At 40.6% G+C, this 19050-nt stretch overlaps 1 protein-coding gene across 3 annotated transcripts in view; it reads right to left on the bottom strand.

The window, feature by feature from the left end:
- CACHD1 (cache domain containing 1) overlaps positions 1 to 19050 on the bottom strand; it is a 212995-nt gene that overhangs the window by 9627 nt on the left and 184318 nt on the right. For all 3 annotated transcript variants that reach the window (XM_073234071.1, XM_073234072.1, XM_073234073.1), the window contains exons 13-25: positions 18694 to 18862; positions 16036 to 16178; positions 15187 to 15368; positions 14188 to 14298; positions 9024 to 9146; positions 7774 to 7873; positions 7552 to 7668; positions 5452 to 5612; positions 5025 to 5111; positions 4109 to 4225; positions 2819 to 2970; positions 1652 to 1813; positions 339 to 416 (exon numbers count right to left, since the gene is read on the bottom strand). In XM_073234071.1, the coding sequence (XP_073090172.1) occupies positions 339 to 416; positions 1652 to 1813; positions 2819 to 2970; positions 4109 to 4225; positions 5025 to 5111; positions 5452 to 5612; positions 7552 to 7668; positions 7774 to 7873; positions 9024 to 9146; positions 14188 to 14298; positions 15187 to 15368; positions 16036 to 16178; positions 18694 to 18862 (1702 nt within the window). The remainder of the gene's footprint in view (positions 1 to 338; positions 417 to 1651; positions 1814 to 2818; positions 2971 to 4108; positions 4226 to 5024; positions 5112 to 5451; positions 5613 to 7551; positions 7669 to 7773; positions 7874 to 9023; positions 9147 to 14187; positions 14299 to 15186; positions 15369 to 16035; positions 16179 to 18693; positions 18863 to 19050) is intronic.

Raw genomic sequence — 19050 nt, 5'->3', positions numbered from 1 at the left:
ATGTATACACTGCTTAAGGGACTAAAACAATGCATACCTGATGATTCCCTTTCTACAATACTGTGCTGGAAAGCAGTGAAGAGCAGAAAGAAAGGGAAGAGTCGGGTGTTTTAGGCCACAGCATGCAAAAAGAACATCATGAAATCCTTTGAGATTTTCTAAAACAAAGCAAACACCTACACTTATTCCTAATGAAAATGTGGGGGCAGGGGGATGTCAAAGCTGTCATGTCAAAACTTCTTAAATTTTAATACAAGTCAAAAAGATATAAGGAAGCATATTCATCCTGGATTAGCCTCCTGCTGACACATTCTGCGACGAGGCAGCCTGATACTCACTGATGCCTCTGTCTTCGTGGCTGTCGTCGTCCCTTTCATCTCTGTCATTCTCCAGGTTGGACATACGCACTGACATTTCTACCCATCATTAAAAAAAGAGAAACATGACTATTTAATCAAACAAAACCACCCACTTTAATACCCTGCAGAGTGCTCTGCTTGATGGCTGGTGACAGCATTCCATTGAGAATGAGTCCTACCTTGGAAAAGAATGGATGTCCCATTCATTCATTCATTCATTCATTCATTCATTCAGGAGGAAGCAGGAATCAGAAGAGGGAGAACAAGAAAGGCATAATCAAGAGAGGCACCTGAAACTGATTTCTGAAGAAAGAAGAAAAAATAAGTTGATAGGCTAACAGATCTTTAATCTTCTACTAAAGTACCTGAAACGGAAAGAAAGGGTCTAAAACCATGGCTGACTATGCTGATAAAATGGTGTTACCAAATCCTATAAAGGGCCAGGCATAAGGTAACACTAGATGACAGGCATCATCCGTATAACCAAATCTTACCAAGGGGAGTTTTGTGATTAGCTCTGTTACTGAATCAGGTGACATTATCCCATGATCCCCCATTAGGACTGGGCCATAGTGAAATACTCCAATGTCAGCCTGTCATTATTGCTGCGAGGGTGACCTGAGTGGCTCCTGATCAAGTCCAAGAATGAGTAAGCCTTACCTCCAAGAAGGGCAGGTTAACTCGGGGCTTTTAGTGAGGGTGGGGATGGCCATTAATGATTTTGTCCCTTACAAATGAGCCCAAGTTCCCATTTAATTCTTGGTATGAAGGTATGATTACAGATTAATCAATTTGTACCTGACTTTGATTACCTGCCCTGTTTCAAGAGATGTGATTATTCCTTTGAACGTGAGTTTGTTCACACTATATGGTAACAGCTGCTACAGAACAGAGTCATGTTCTTGTCAACAGTGACCTGGGGTGTCTTTGGTCTGCTTGGCTTTTTGGAACAGCACCATCCAGTCTTAGTGAACATTTCCCACATGCATCCCAGCTCCCCTGATGGCCTTATTCCAGTGGCAGGCTGCCACCAGCTAAAGCTATGTAAGGAGAGAGGATTGAGGGACTTTCTGGGGTATCAAAATGGTGCTTGCAGGGTTTACACACTCAAGAATGAGCCCTGGGCTAACAGGCTTTGGGGACACCTGAATCTGCCCCACAGAAGCTGAGGGTGGACTGCTGTTCTTCGATGGCTTAGTGGCTCACACAATTGGCCAATGTCCCTCCGTCCTTGCAACAACCCCAGGAGGCTGCTTCTCCTGGAGGCCCTCTGGGATTCATTTTGAGCTTACCTTGGGCGGCCAGAGGAGACATGTGCTGGTGGCTCCGGCGGTGGATCCGGTGGCGGTAGGCGTACACAGCAAGGACCAGGACCATGGCGCACCCCATGATGCCCCCAGCTACGGGGCCCACCGGCGCGCTCTTAATCATGTTCAGGGCGACCACCTCGTCACCTTCATTGAAATAAAAAGCTTTCCCAGGTTAGGAGGCAGGGCTGGGTGAGATGGGAAGGAACAGAGGGGAGGAGTTTGGTGAAGGTAAGGAAGAACACCTGCTTCAAGCTGTGAGTTCCTCACAGACGACCTGCTGGCACGTAGGAGTAATGACTTCCCTAATGCCTGGTTCTCAAACTAAATTTTGGTTGTGCAGTAGAGCAAGAGCGCAACCATCAAGGGCTGATGATACAAGTGAGGAGATGAGAATCACTTCAGCAGGCGGTGCCCAGAGCCTAATCCCTGGGGCCCGGGGCACTCTAGGAAGGAAGTCAGTAGTATGAGGGAGGGCCATGCGGGCCTCTTAGCACATATTTACTGCACCTGTTGCCATTTGTTTCACTGGATCAGTCACATGACCTCTAAAAAGGATCATATTTCAAAGCTTATGGGTTCCCTTTAAAACACTAGGCAGAGTGTTTTTGAGGTTTTGGGGTCTGATCCCAGAGGAGTTTCTCCCTACAGTGTCTCTGTCACCCACCCTATGCTGCCCTGACTACATTGGAAAGCTCTGGTTTCTGTTGACCCCCAAGGCCCTAAAATACTGATTTCTAGTCACACGGCTTCTACCTTGCAAAAGTTGTGAGGGAAGGTTGCAGCAGGAAATCCATGCGTAGTGATCACTCCATCCAGCACCTACCCTCCACTTCTGACAGTTGGGACTTGTACTGAAACAAACTCCACAGTTCAGCCACATGGAAATCAGGCCCAGTATTTCTCACAACAAGCTTTATGGGAATGAATTCCAGGCTTGCAAAATTTGGCAGGAAAAATGGCTGCTCACTCTGCACAGAATATCTAGCCAGCTTTGAAAGTAATTATCTGTCTTGGTTTTCTAACTAAAAACTACTGGCAAAGGAATCAAGGATGTAGGGCAGAGGATCATTTAAAGATTTTTGTCCTAGTATACAGGCAGGAAAATATGTGTTCAGGAGTCAATATAGTCTGGGTTCCCAACAAACATACCTATTGCTCCCATGTCATCAACATAAGGACTTTTGGCTCCCACAATCCCCCCGAAGCATTCTTTCTGGGGTGCACAGTAGGATTTGTCCAGGTGAGTCTTTCCATCGCTGTCCACCATGCACCATTCACAATCCAGCACACCAAAACAGTCCCTGCCAGAAAGACAATGCTAAGTGTTCCGGACAGAGTGCTGGGTAATGGAGAGCATGTGGGCTTAGCACAGACAGCTCTAAAGAGCTCATAACTTAACTGGTACTGTAACTCCTTAAGCTTTAGTTTCCTTTCCTTATAAAAGAATAGCAATAGTTTGCCAAGGGAGGGTTGCTTTATGTCCCTCAACCACTTGAAATGACAGAAATAAAACTGCTCTCTGTGAATCAAATCACGAAACCCACATTAGTGCAGGATTATTCAAAATCATCTTAAAAGACCAAATGGCCCCAAGCTTTGTAAGACTCTGGCCTACTATCCCCCAAGTGTATGATCATTTAAAAAGAAAGAAGGAGAAAAATGGTCAAATTAGTCTAGGAAAAATTGGTTAAGTCAAACAGCTTTCCTTACTGTCAATTTCTTAGACCTTTTAATATGCTGAGTGCATCATGACTAAGAAAATATATACAGCTGTATTCCATCTTAATTGACTTTGGGTTATGTAACAACTCAAATTAATTTGATTCCCTACCACTCCTTTCTAAAATGTATACTGTAGGTGGAACTGGCTTCCCCTTCTACCCACTAACTCTATTTAATAAAACGGTAACTTGGACTACAATAAACAAATCTCCCCCACTCCCACCCTTTAGCCTACCTCAGCCACTACTCCCATGATGTCTAGTCCCAGATACCCTTGGAGGGAGGGGAAGATAGCAGGGGACATGCAATTTTTAGTTCTCAAAACTGCCACAAAGCATATATTCATCCTAGGAAGGAACTGATGGGCTTTAATGTTTCATACATAGACCGGGTTTTGTTTCTGGAACCGATGAGTACTTTTTCATGCCATGTTCCCTCCCATTCCTTTTATTTCAAGAATAACTTTCCCATCCACAGAGAAGGTTACCAACTTGGTACAAATGCCAAATAGCTAACAAGTAGAAACCAGACAACATGAAACCTGGAGGATAAAAGGTTTATGGAAATCAGTTTTGGATCTGAAAAATTGGTCCATCTTTTTAAAAGACCATGGTAAGTATCACCTGGAAAAGCTCAGTGAGGCTGCTGGTCACTATTCTAGGTTCTGCTCCCACTGCCTATTAAGTTGACATATAATGAGCACTGGGCACTGCTTACCCACTTTCCATCCTCTGACTGCACCTGCTGTTGACACACTGGTGAAGAGCATCTTGCAGGCCAGGGTCGATAGCTGTGTACGTCACTGGCTCCTGGTGAACCTCGCAGCTTGGATTTCTATGCAGGAGCAAGCCTGGGGGTTAGGACCAATAGCACCCACATTCCAAACTCATCATGCCTTTGGCATCTCACAGTATCAGATTTGGGTTTGAATCTTGGCTTTACCACTTAGCTATATGAAACCTTGGGTTTCTGAGCTTCAATGTGTTCATCTTGATGTACAGTAGAAACAATATTCAAGAAGTTAGGAAATCATAAATACTCAACAAAACAGGAATGTATATAATCAAAAGTGAATGTTACACAGGCACCGACCCTCCGCGCCCCCCACTACTCACCATCTTAAATCTTATTTTTCAGAGTTTACTGAGGGTCTTTTTATATATTTTTTCTGTGCCTAAACAAACATGTACTAGTATATGTGTACACACAAGATTGTTTCATTGAAGTTCTAGAGAAGAGACAGCAAATTTTATTTAACTGTGGTCTTAAAATTTGTCAGTAATAATGCTATATTATGTGTGAGCATGTGTGTGTTTAAAATATACCTATATATTTATTACAGGATTAATTTGAATACAGAGTGAATGTGCCTAAAGTACCTGACATATGGTGGCCACTTCGTTTATGCTTGTAACAGTCTCATATTTTTTTGTGTGTAGCGCATACAATCTTAACACTTAAAAAGCACTTAAATTTAAACCTGAAAGTGGACTTTACTTTAAGCCACTTTGATGCTTGAAATCTGGCTCACTGAATAGTTATGTCATTAGAATTAATAATTTTCTTATATCCCAACCCCAAACAAATCTATAAACAAGACTGTATATTTATAGAAAGTGTATATTTATTTTACCGGTTCTCTGCATTGGTGAGGTTGCCAGTACACTCATTGACCTCTAGAGGGCACTCACAGGGACATTCGCATTCATTTTGTTCCATTCTGAAAAGCAAAGAAAATTACTATGTGGAGGGTCAATAACAACTATATATCATATACATACCAGGGGAAGCAAAATAAAGAGACCTTGAGCTAGGTAAAACGGACAGGAAAAAAGAAGTTATGACCAAAGGCTTAAACACCAGTGGGCCTCAATCCTTTACTCTTTGGACAAGGATGCTGCAAACAACATAGCTCTGTGCTTCTATAACCAGGATTTCCCTCTGTTTCAGGACACCCCAGTACTTTCAGTTTATTTTGCAGATACCACCTCAAGATGACCGGCATCAGTTAAGATATTCAACAGTCAGATAAACAAGTATACAACCCATTGCATTTTTACCGGTGGCAGTTGAGACACAGCCGATCCACCATGCTACACGCACAGAAGGCAAGAGAGTCACACGTCTCATTGACGATGCCGACAAAGGCGTTGGTTCCTGGGATCCTCGCCAGTCTGTACTTAGAACAGTGGCTGCCATGCACAAGGTTCGTTAAATCCCCCTGCAGACAACAGAGAGGGCAAAGGTGACAGACAACAATGCGAAAATTCAGCACTACCTAGGGGAAAACAACATTTGAGCCATTTGGCTGGAAATGGCTTACACTAAAACTTTATTTCTGATTTCATAAGTAGTATACTGTTACTGCTAAAAACTTGGAAAATAATTTTTCATAAAACCATCACAGATAATTCTTATTTAACAGTTTGGTATTATTATTTATTCTCTTATCTGTATTTATACAGATAATGCTGTTGTAATCTTTCTTTTGAAAATACACAATTTTTCATAAAGTGAAAATAACTGCAAGAAGCAATCAGACAACATTCAGGTAAGGAATAGCTGAAAATTTATTCAGAGGCAAACCTAATCAACCAGAAAACATGTGTTTCCCCATCCTTGGATAACAAATCTCTTTTCTTCCAGAAGAATAAAATTATTTAAAAAACCAAAGACATTTTAAGGCCAGTTTCCTGCTTCTAGAATATTTAATGCTCCAACTAAAACAAGCATCCTTTTCCTCATTCTATAAAGAGCAAATGTGATAGCCAGGCTCTTGAAATGCCAAATTGGTCTACCATATTAGAAAATCAAAGATTCAAAAGCAAAATTGTAAAGTTGAATATGGCCATTTTTTCTGCCTATGTGTCTGTCATACGTAGGCCAATTATTTAATCCCAAGCTTGTTTCCATACCCGCCATCCCCACAGTGAGGATAAGCCTAGCTCTGAGAATGATGGCACTGAATGGATTTTTTGAGGTCTGGAAGAATTTTCCACTTCCTGGAAGATACCCACCTCTACAACATAAACAGTAATATAGGCATATCGTGTATTAGCTCCAATATCCAGGAATGCTCCAATTCCATTTTGGAATAACTAGGGTCATTAAGAAGTTATGCTAAATCGTATTCCACGAAAATTTGTGTGTCTGAAAAATTTCTACTGGTGTACTTGGCTTTGTCTGTTGAAGACTCAGGAAGTCATTGTACAACTGATGGAAGATACACCAAATATCACAAAGTCAGCCCTTCATATGACAACCCTACCTGGCAGCCTCCTGACTGCATTTGAGTTTTGTCAATGCCCCTTTAAAGAGAGTGTTCCTCATAATGGTATGAAGTTTAAACAGCATAATAATGACTTCCTGTGCTTTGAACAAGCTATTCTATTAATATATTCATTTTTGAAACTCTTCTATTCCCCCAGGCAGTTGTATTTGCAATGGACTTTTTTTGAGACTAAGTTTAGGATTTTCAGCTAACCCAACATATCTTTAAAATTGAGTTTTAATTATATACTTAATGATATAAATACCTATTCTAATAAAAAGGTTACTTCTTGTGAATAACTTTCTGAATGCCAGTTCTGTCTTACCCATTTTAGTTCTCAACCAGCTGGGATTATTTACAGATTCATAAAAATATTCTGAAGATCTTTAACCATATCCAGGTAAGTTTGCAGCACCTTAAATCATCCAAAGTATTCTAAGCTACAAAAAATAACTTTTGGATGATTTACGTGAGAGCTCTCATCTGCCTGGGTGGATGACAAAGAACTGACCTAATTTGGCCTTAGAAATTTAAGGAGGCCAAGCGATCTCTAGAAGACAGGAAGAGGAACACATGGTGCCACATATATTTATATAAAAGTGTGGGAACAGACTTCAGCAGACATTCAAAGGGCTTAGATTGGTAAGTCTTAAAATAAACAAAAATCAAAACCATATACCAAGTGTGAGACCTTAAAACAATCAAGTCTCCACTCTGGGCTTTATACTCCACAATTGTGAAAGTCAGGAGCTGGACTAAGGTCCTAGCCTGCCCTATCATTTCCTAATTTTAAGGCAACGAAACAGCCAGGAGTGATATTCAGACATTAGTCATTATTCCATTTCATATTAGTGGGATGAGATACAAGAGTGTCAGGGAACCAACTTACCACAAGACTAGTGTTGAATTTATAAAACCTTTGGACTGTTCTGTCACTGAAGCTGTTGCACAGGTTTTTCTTTACGAAGTTGGGGTGGTTCAGGATATCATTTGCTACCAGGGGCTCCTAACAAGGCCAAGCAGAACAGAAGACATATGCTGTGTGATTAAGGAGCTGCAAGCAGGGAACTATCAGCTTCTATTAGAGAGTTATCAGCTCTACAACAAATACCTTGTGGGTAATATGCTGTTGTTCCACAGGGGCATGTCCTTTGGGGTCAATGAGGGTTGGATGCGCCACCAGATAACCCCTGTCCTCCATGATGAAGCACCTGAACCAAAACAAGTGACATTGTCATCAGTCTTCTAAGCTGTTGTTCTGTGTTTTCAGAGAAGATTTATCTCTCAAGTTCTGAAATAAATTGCAATGACCCCAAATTCTCAATAAATATTTGTTGAAAAGAATGAAGGCTGGCAGGCAGGTAGATAGATACATTATTTTTGAGGTGGTAGGTCACCCAGCATCTAGTTTCAGTTGAAAATTACACCTGACTGAGGTCACCTACATAGTTCATAGAACATGCCCACCTAGCCCACGTAAGATGGACTCAAAGATCTTCTGCAAGAATGTCTAAGCAGTAAGTTTATTCCTTTTCCAGATGAGAGAGACTCTGAAGGAAGTGGCCTTAATTATTCATAGGTGCAAACTTTAAGTAAGCCATAGTTTCTTCTCTTGATCATAAATAAAACTAAAGTACATCAGGGACATATAAAAATATATTAGAAACACTAAATAACAAGTAAATATCAAAATTAAAGCAAATACGAAGTAAAGCTAGAGTCACTCTAACCAAGAATACATGCTGCTCTATTTTACTCTGCATTTGTTGTAACAGTTTGCTGTCAATCTTGCATTTCCCCAGTAAGGGACAAAGCAAAACTTAGCAGTGATAAGAAGTATGAGCCTTGAGATTGAAATAAGAAAGTTATTTTTAAAAGTGGCCTGCGTTAAATCAAGGGAATGCCCTTGCTTTGATCAGACATGTTCTTGTGAGATTCAGGCAGCAAAGACTTTTAGTTCTCTGTGTCTCCTTCTGGGAAAATGTATAACGGAACAGTCTAAACATCTGAAAATCTCACAAAGGCTTTGGTTAAATAACTAAGTTAGCATCAAAAGTACTATCGAAGAGTACTCTCTGGTTCTTCTAGCACCCAAGATACAAGAAACCTCTAATTACTAATTCCTAGAGAAACAAGAGCTTTTGCAGAATTCCATGCCACAGTTACTTTCCTTGTTATGAGCCAAGCCTGTTTGTCTAAATCATAAATAGCATGAACAAAAGCCTTCTTAACAGAACACCCAGGCCAAGGACTAGTATCTGGCCCTGACCATGACATTGTGGCAGCTATTTAACTAGATACCTGACATAATTTTCTTTACATTTTGCAGCTAGATAGGAATCATGTCCCTGAAGGGCTTACCTTATTTTGTTTCCACCATCCTGGTTACACACCGGTAATAAGTCCATGAGAACCTTGTAGAAGTATCGCAGTGTGAAGTCAATGCCCATCACAGCCACAGTATGCCCAGAAGACAGCTGTGTACTTCATGTGAGAAAGATCAGTGAGAACAAGAGGCATGTCTTATTTAAAGGGAAAAGCTACTTTCAATCATAAGGACATTGTATGGTATCAGCAATCTATGCCTCCTGTTCCTCCACACTTTTCACCCCTGTAAAAAAACAATCAACTAAATGACTGATTTAGCATAACATGGAGATTTGATGAGAGAAAAATTTAAGACTAAAGATAGAACTTTCTATATAAGACCAGCCCAAAGCATGGGCAGCTGTGCAATATGGCTAGTCCTGACTATACAGATGCTCAGACCATGGCTGGACTGTTTCTTGGCAAGAACATGGGGGTGAAGGAAATCGGCATTAAGTGGGAAGTTGGATGCAGAAGTCCTACAGTTTCTTCCAGCCAGGAATCTTCACACAAGGAACCTGAGTGATTCCATTAATTCCTTTCTTCATTTTATAGGTAAGGAAACTGAGATCTCATAAAGGTTAACCAATTAGTATATGGTCACACAAAATTGAGTAAAAACAATGTCTAGTTAGGATCTTCATTTTTTTCTCTCTCTATAATACTAAGGTTGGCTCTACTCAAAAACACAGCTCATATTCTAGAACAAGACTCTCCTGGTTCACAGGTCAGTTCTTTCTCTATTCTAAAATGATACTCTCAAAGGGGAGCAGCAATGTAGATGAAGTCAGGCAGTGCAACACGGCACCCACTTGACCTTTCAGTGAGTCAAGTAGCTCTGGGGTCAAATCCAGGCCCTGTTTGTTTCTATCTATGTGGCTCCTGGGATGCTACTTAACCTTTTTTCTAGGCCTCAATTTTCTTATCTGAAAATGGGGTAATAGTAGTATCTACATCATAAGGCTGTTAATAGAATTAAACGAGATGGTGTGTTTACAGCGCTTAGCAAGGTGCCTAATATCAAAAACACCCAATAAAGATAAATTACTCCAAAGAAAATTAAACAGGGCTTAAAACTCAGATCTGGTCAGATAGTGAACTTATCATTCTTTCAGAGAAACGGTTAAGTATGTCAGAAGCATGTACTTTCACTTGGGACCTAGGTTCTTTTTAATCTCTATTCATGGGCAGCTGGAAGGGCCTGGGTTACTGGCCAGTGAACTTCTGTGCTGCGGGTCTGTGGCTGGGAATTTGCAGGGTTTACCCAATCTGAAAGCCCATCATCACCACCGGTTGCCCACCTGATTTCTTTACAAAGAAAATATCAAAAGAAAAATGATGCTGTTATTGACAAAAACTATAAAAATAGTAATTGGGAAGCTTCGAAGAAACTTTCCAGGGTAAAATCCTCTTTTGGAAAATCAAAACTTGGAAGTGAAATTAGCTTTGCCATGGAGACAACTGTACCCTTCTAGATGCTGTCAATACTCATACTAATTTTTATCACCCCAGCCCCAGCCCCACCAAGAAAAAACACTAGGAAATGGGACCATGACCCATAATGACATTTCTGTCAGAGCCTTTGCTGTCAAAACTGCGTCTGGCATGGGATGGGCGGGCAGAGCGTGTGGTGGGATCCTCTCTGAGGCTACTGATCGATAGAAGCCTCAACTGTTACCAAGGGAACTAAAATTCTACTAAGGAAGAAACCCAAGACTCAGTTACCTTACATGGGATTTGAGCTTTGTAGCAAATAGTGTTTTGCTCAAGTATTAGCCAAAGGAAGCTTAAACCTCTCTTGCTTGACCAGGAAAGCATGGTGAGTCTACCATCAATCATTATGAAAATAGTAATGGCCTACATTTACTGTATGTTCAAAATTTATAGGGACTCTGGTAGGCATTTGAATACATCATTTTGATTGTTTCTCATAGAAATATTATGAGGCATTATCAATTCCAGAAATCTGAAGCTTGGGAATGTTAGGTATTTGTCCAGTCACACAGGGAATGACTAGTGGAAACAGGAATTTAAACTGTCTTCAGCTCCAAAGCACGTACTCCTCACTTGTAGATTACACTGCCTCCTTAGAGCTGCATGGCACTCAAGAGTTTCCAAGCAATTTTATCCAATCTATTTAATTTCCTCTGAAGACATCAGGAAGGAATCATAATCCCCATTTTGTAAATGAAAAATTAGGCTTAGAATGGTTAAAAGATAAACAAAGATTGATCACCTTTTATTTATGGTATAGACCCCAGTTTTCAAATCTGGCTCTTTCTACTATATTACAGTCTCCTCAGTTTAAAATACAACTCAGGCTTTTTGGGACAAGTTAATTTTGTTTCTAAACTTCCGCTTGGTTGACAGCCATCTGCTCCAATATGATCAACATGCTGAAGTAAAAGCATACACATTACCAACATAAGTCTAGCATTCATATTTTTACCTGCTTTTCAAAAATATACATTGTTACCATAGCAACTCATAAAGAAAGCCACAGAAAAATCAAACCAAGCCTACATTTCTAAGTACAATGGACTGTCCTTCATCATTTCTACCAGCATTACCATTCTCCAAAGAGCGCACACCTAGATTCTCAGGCCACTAACAATGCTTACAGAAGAATCACAGAGCAGTTACACCATGAGTAGCTGATAAGTGAGCACTGAGTTAGAAGAGCTTCTCCACAAGCTATCAGCCAAACCACTTCTGAAAGCCAAGGGTGAATGAGAGTGCTTCATGACAAGCTGAGCACTAGCTCAAATTCTCTTTTCGGACCAATGAAAATGGCAGGAATTTAAAGCATGAGCAGCATGATAATAAAAATAACTGCCATTTATTCGAGACTCAACATGGTCAAGAAGGGTGCTAAGCATTTTACATGCACCATCTCTTATTCTCATTATATCAGTGCAAAACTTGGGCATCATTACCCGTTTTGCCTCTGAAGCTCAGAGAGGTCATAGAACATAATAATAAAAAAAGCATGTAACATTAGCTGAGCCCGTACCATGTGCCAGATACTGTTCTAAGAGCTTCACATTGATTGTTTAATGTAATCCTTAAATAATCATTTGAGATAGGCCCTGATATCCCTCTTTCATAGGTGAGGAAACAAAGGTAAAAAACTTGATAGTCACACCAGCAGTAAATTGCAAATCTACTTTTTCTGAGTGGCATCATATCTTAGGAAGAGGCTGGGTTCTCAATTTGGCACGAGGTCAAACTCACTGGTAATCATTTGAAAAAAGGACCTTTGCAAAGCCCATGTGCCAACACACCCAGTAACGCTATGGTTGTTTTCACTGAGAACCAGAAGTGGTAGTTGACTTACATCCTAAACTATGTCAAATGAAAAACATACGGCTTATATAATAAAAGCATGCTCAGTTAAGGAAAATGTTCAAATGTTCAAGTCCATGGGACTCTATATTGAGCAAGGCAAGAATGGATACTTATTCCTGGAAAACACTCTCACTGCCTAAGTGGTGAACAGAACCAGGATTTAAAGGGCCATTTTTTCACTCTTGTTAAACTCAAAGGGCTAAACTTGCATAGATTAAACACTATAAAAAGTAACCAAATAAAGGAATTGAACCCAGGTTTTTTTTGTTGTTGTTGTTGTTGTTTTACCTTGAAAGCCCATCATATTTCTACCACGCTTCCTTTGGACTGACACCATAAATATTTATAAAGAAACTAAACAAAAATTCTTCCACCCATCTGAATTCTAACAAAAACTTGCATATGTTATATATACGAGAAAGAAAATCTGTACTTCCCAGTGTCAATCCCTTCCTCTCCCAACAAGAACACTGTACTGAAGGAAAAGCTAATGGCACTATATGAGTAGCAGGTGAGAGACTCCTGATGAAACACTAAAGACTACGACACACAGCAGCCATTCTCTTCCAGCCAACCCGCTTCCCGCCAACATCCTTAAGAGCCCAGTTCTACCTATGTCATTGTCATCAAAGACAAAGGTGGCTGATGTTCCCTTAAAGAAACCACTTTTGTTCTTCTCAACTGAACAGAATATACGGGAGAGATGACAAGTCTCACCACCCAGACAGTTAGTAGGTGTATGCCTCACAGATGGCCTGTTAATGAAAACATCGAAAAGATCTGTTCTAAATGAGTGCTTATTGTTTATACATGACAGAGCCAAACAGATACCATGCCTTGCAAACTAATCAATATTTGGCTGGTGCAGGGCCCTGATTCCATGGAGAAGCAAGGTCATGATACTGAAATACCATGCAGCTCTGACTGCCAATAAACTTGCAGTAGAAGAATTCTACTGAATGTCAATCACTTGATATATAATGAGCACCAGTGAAAAGCACAAAGTTAAGCAAGAGAATATGTCTGCCATTAAGTTTAAGGCATCATTACCAATCAAAACATGGTCTTCTGTGGTTGCTAGGGAAAAATAGCTATTTGTATAATGAAGGGAATAAAACGTGTTTGACTTGTCTCTCCACCCAACATTCCACTGGCATTTGTACCTTAAACACGGAAACCTCAAAAGCCTGTAATGAAAAGCACCCTAAACATAATTTTAGTGATACTGACATCTTATAGCATTTTTGGAAAAAATCAATTTTCAAAACGCCTTTGTGTATTTCAAGAGACATGCAAGGACAAAGCAAAAACAATATAATTCTAAAGAGTCAGATTGAAATATAGGAAGTAATAAATTTGATGTCTTGATCCTTTTTATTCCTTCACTAAAAATGGTCCTTTTCTTGGGAAAACACTCTCTGGCAATGGTAATTGTGAGGCTCTTATTGATATTTTTTCAATTGGTTTAAGACTGGCAGTTACACAAACCACTCTACAGAATCAAATCTCTTTCTTTTCTTTTTTTAATTCACAAGCATAATCATGGCTCTCAAAAACAAGGCTAGGAGCTTTTCATGACCTCATAATCACATGATACTTGTGAGGCAGGTATTATCTGTATTTTATAGATGTCGGGAGGAAGCCCAGTGCATTCAAGATGACATAGCTAGAGAAAATATTCAAGCTTCAGCTTGCCTTACATCAAAGGGTATGTTTTGGTCACTAATCCTTGGTGCCTGCTCTTTTATTCAAATTTCCAAAACATCTTTGATGTGTTTAAGAAATGATAAAAAATTAATTAAAGTATTACCTGGATGAATGAATTGTATGACTGATGGTTACTACATAGCCAGCTCCTCCAACGTCCAAGTAAGGGCCAGTCAAAGAAATAAGACCTGGGTTAGCTACTGCATGGAGATACCTGATGGGGACCAAAGGAAGTGGTGTTATTTTAGGATATGAACAACTCCGTAAATTTCAAAGAAAAGTAAGCTTGTAACTTAAAAAAATATTTATGATAAATTGTGCCTGTTGCTTTAGAATTCAAAAGGATTCTCATCTTTTATGTTTGACTGTAGCATCAACACAAGAGGTCAAGATCATCTGAAATTCCCTTTTTAAGACACACTGAACTCAGTATATATCTGAGCTTTGAGGATCTACAGTATAGATGTTTAGAGGCTAAAATAAAATTAATGAAGTAGAAACAAATATGATTTGGTATATAGAAGTGTGCCCTGGATTGGCATGGCTGGAGGAATGGGCAGGAAAAATAACAGCCAACTCGAGGGATTCAGTTACCAAGCAGCACAAGATGAGACATTCTGTTTTTATGTCCTAGCCCCCAACCTTGCTAACCACCTGACTAGCATTTGTTTTTGAAAACTAGAATAAAAATAAAGCCCAGAAGTAAAAAAAATTGTTCTGATTTTATATGTGCTCATTTCTCAAGGTCATACCCAAGCTGTAATTTGATGCCACAATCATGTGCAGCGTTACAGTAAGGATACCCACTACGGACATGCTGTACACAAGGTAGGAAGCAAAGAAACCACTAGGAATTAGCATGACCTAGCATAAAGCATTTTAGCTTCAAAATTTCAATGAAGAGATGAAAACACTGTAGGGAGAGAAAATCCACCAAGCTGTTGTTAATACTACATTAAAAAAAACCTATTCAACATGTTTCCACTGCCATGAAAGTACCTCCTTTAATGTGACTGCCTCATGTTGCTTTATTGTATGTACTTATCATGTCTCTCCAGGATTTGGGGGGACCCTTTGATAATGGAAGCCCCTAAAAACTCACCATTGTCTCCTAGTGGGATCAAATGCTTTGTCCATGAGAGAACCAGGATAAATTCTGAGGACACCATTGGGCGTTGCTATGTAACGGCGAACAATATAAGTGTTCAGGCTACTCATTTCCATTTGTGTCATCCATTCATCTGTGACGTGGCTGGTAGCCATTACTTCATTTCTGACAGAGAACTGGGAAACAAAGGAAGACATAGCAGGGAACCTTTAAGACTCACATGAAAAGAGAGTGGACTGCTGGCAGAGCTTCCCAAAGCTTTCTTGCAGAGAAGCCAAGCCCGATTGCTTCTTAAAAATCTTTCAGCAGCAGATGGACACAGCCAAACTTGGTGGAAACAAAAGCTTGCTGAAATACAGTCAGTAAATGTGTGATTTACTCAACTGTTCATCCTAGCTAGATTTTCTGCATTCAAGAGGAAAAAAATCTTGTAGTGAAGCATTCCACACACACACACACACACACACACACACACACACACACACACAGCTAAATCTCTGCTCCTCCAACTTCATATTTATCTCAGTAGACAGTAGGAGCACTTTACTTCATTCCCCTGGGAAAAATGGGGCTGGGAAAGTTTTACTCATCTCTAAATCATACTCCCCTACCTAGAAAGCCCTTAGTGCACATAAGGCCTGGAAGAGATTCTTCATCTCTTCCCACAGGGCTTCTTACTCCGTCAGAAGGTCCATCCTCCCCTGGGCCACACACTCTGCCTCTCTGGCTCTCCAGCTGAGAGGCACAGATCCAAAGCTGGCTTCCCACTTCAAAGGTGCAGTCACTGACCCCCCGCAGGCCTGTGGAGGGGTACGCCAGCACGGGGCCCAAGCCAGCACTCACTTTGAGCCCTGGGTTAGCAATGAGGCGGGTGTTGTCACTGAGATAGGCTGTGTAGTGTTCCACCATGCGCTTTGTCTCCGGCTGGCTGAGGTGCTCGTAGGGGGAGGAAAAGCTACCAGCAGACAGCATGACGGTTGGACTTTCTGAAAGAGAAGCAAACAGAGCAGCCTGAGAACAGAAACTTCATCTCAGGCTAAACAAATGCATCACTAAGGCTCTGCCAGCTGCGGTGGCTTAAAGTCTCTCCTAAAAAGCAAACAACTCAACACTAGTAGGAGCTAAAAAAAGGGAAAAAGACACACGGTCTCCCTTCAGGGAGCTTATAATCTTAAGTGAGCTAGAAGAGATGTATGTGCAAATAAACACAAGCACCTAAAGTGACCAATGTTTAAAATCTTAGGTCCACATACAATATCTTACACTTATTATGACTGAGAAGGCAGCATATGACATGGAGCCAGATGAGTTGAATCTGGGCTCTACCATTTCCCGGTTGTGTGATGCTGAGCAAGTTGTAACACACACGATGTTTTTATCACCTTGCTTCACTTTCATTATGAACTGATACTTAACTGTCCTCAATGACCCCTCTACATTGTTCTGGGGAGGTTCTACTGCCGAGGTAAAGGTGGTTGGTATGGAGGAAAGAGTGACAGTCAGATACTGGCCTAGGGTCTGTCTGTGTGACCTAGGGTTGGTCCAGGAGGCCTATGTAAAGTACCTGAGATGATAAACTCTGCATTTGCTGAGTGTATCTATTACACAGAACTGTCCAACTGAAATAGAATGCAACAAGTAGTGACTCTACAGCATCTTACTACACTGATGGACAGTGACTGTAATGGGGTATGTGACTTGTTAATGGGGGAGTCTAGTAACCACAGTGTTGCTCATGTAATTGTATATTAATGATACCAAAGTTTAAAAATAAATAAATAAATAAAACGAAATACAACACAATCCCCAAATGTAATATAAAATTTTCCAGTAGTCACATTAAGGAAAGTAAAAACGGGATAAATTAACTTTACTAGTATATTTCATGGAATCCAACATATCCCAACATTATCACTTTAACATGTAATCAATACAAAAAATGAAATATTTTACACTTACAGTAAACCTCAATTTAGACTAGCCACATTTCAAGTACTCAATAGCCAGCCATAAATGGCTAGTGGCTACCCTACTGGACAGTGTAGCTCTGAGGGATTACCCAAAAAGAAATGAAAAGTCTAGGCTTGAGCTTTTTTCTCATGCAGAAATGCTGCTGCATTTCACAGTCTCAAATTTCAAAACTCCAACCTCATTTTCACCAGCAGTGGTGTTTAGTTTGCCCACACAACACTTAAGAGAATTCTGTACTTCTTGGCTTTTCAGTAAGCATTTCTTAGAAATATGATTTAAAGGGTATACATATTCTTTTGCATAAACCAAAAGACAAAACTCTCAACATCGACATTTAAACAAATACATGCAAAATCCAACCTTTTTGGATTGACGTCTTCAAGTTGCCTACATTGCTGGACTGTGTCACAGAAGAGACTACTCAGTGTGGCCTGATCTCCTGATCTCATATTTGGACAGAAACCCTAGGATGGCATTTCAAAGAGGAACCCAAACATAAGTGCTCTCATTTGGAAGCGAGAGACTGGTGACTTCAACCTTTGAATTCTCTCCCAACCTGTGCCCCTCCATTCAGGTGTCTAATGACTCTTAGCTATTCACCTAAGTATGTTTCAACGGGAAAAAAGAGAATACTGTTTTACAGGACTGTGGGAATACCGTGGTGTATGGACAACATACATGGTGGACACATGGCACAAGGCAGCATACAATGAGAGGCAGGCTCCATGGCACACGAGGGACACAAGTCAAATCTCAGCCATGCTACTTTCTATGTCACCTTGGGAAGATCATGGATTTCTGATAACCCAAAGAGCTTCATCTATAATAGGTCAACTCAGATGATGAATGTAAAATACCTGGTACATAACAAATACAAATTCTCTTTTTCTTCCTTTGAATTAACTGGCTTTTTCTTAAGCTCTTCGGAAGACTGGGACTGTTGCAGACACAGATATGGTATCTAGATATACAGGTATGCTATCCTGGGACCGCTCCCACCATTTCCCCACCTCCTACCCTGTAATCCCGATCCCTATGTCTGTGTGCTTGCCTGTGATGGGCCATACTTGCAACTCTCTTTGACACACTGTTTCTGGGCTACCAAACCTCTTTGCCTACCACTAGCAGAAAGCTGAAAGTGACTAAGGAGTATGTAAGCCTACCTCACTGTCCTGCATCTGGGTAAACTCCTGTGGTGTCATTTACACTGCGAAATCCGCCTACAGGATTAGGCTGAGGATGGAACTTCATCTAAAATCAAATTCCGGCTTGCTTTCTTTTCTTCCCTGTTTCCCTTGCATCCTTGCTGGTTTCTTCTGAGAGCCCATCCTATCACCAGCACATAGACCCTCGCCTCACAGTCCGCTGGAGAACCCAAGCCGAGGCAAGGCTACTTAAACTCGTCTCATATTTAGATCTCCAAACTGGCACTGTAGGCATTCACCATTAAAAAAAAAAATCCCAACTGGTATTTATGATCAGCTGCTGCGAGTAAGCCCACGAAGAAAGCTGAGGAATGCGAGGGTTTACCTAGAGTGGCCAGCTGTTTGAAGTGGAGGCAAGCACTAGGCTGGCCCAGGAGGTCCAGCCGGTGGTACAGCAGCTTGCTGCTGGGGACAGTGTTGAGGTTCTTCAGTTGTTTGACAGGTATTTCCGGTTGTATCACCACAATACAGAGAATAAAGGAAGTGTCTTGTACCTGGAAAAGTCAATAAGGAATTTGCAGGACAGAAAATGAAGGTTCCTGGACACAGTGACTTTTCTATGTTTTTTTCTGCTATCTCCAGTTTCTATCCACATAAACAAGTATTCGATGAAAATGGGGTGATGAAAAATGTCTCTGGTAGAAGATTACATTTTCTATTTTCCTTTCTGATCAAGGGTAAT

This window comes from Manis javanica, chromosome 4 (assembly GCF_040802235.1).
Source record: "Manis javanica isolate MJ-LG chromosome 4, MJ_LKY, whole genome shotgun sequence".
Classification (NCBI taxonomy): Eukaryota; Metazoa; Chordata; class Mammalia; order Pholidota; family Manidae; genus Manis; species Manis javanica.
The sequence above is the reverse complement of the archived record's forward strand: the minus strand, read 5'-3'. Positions and strand labels throughout refer to the sequence as shown.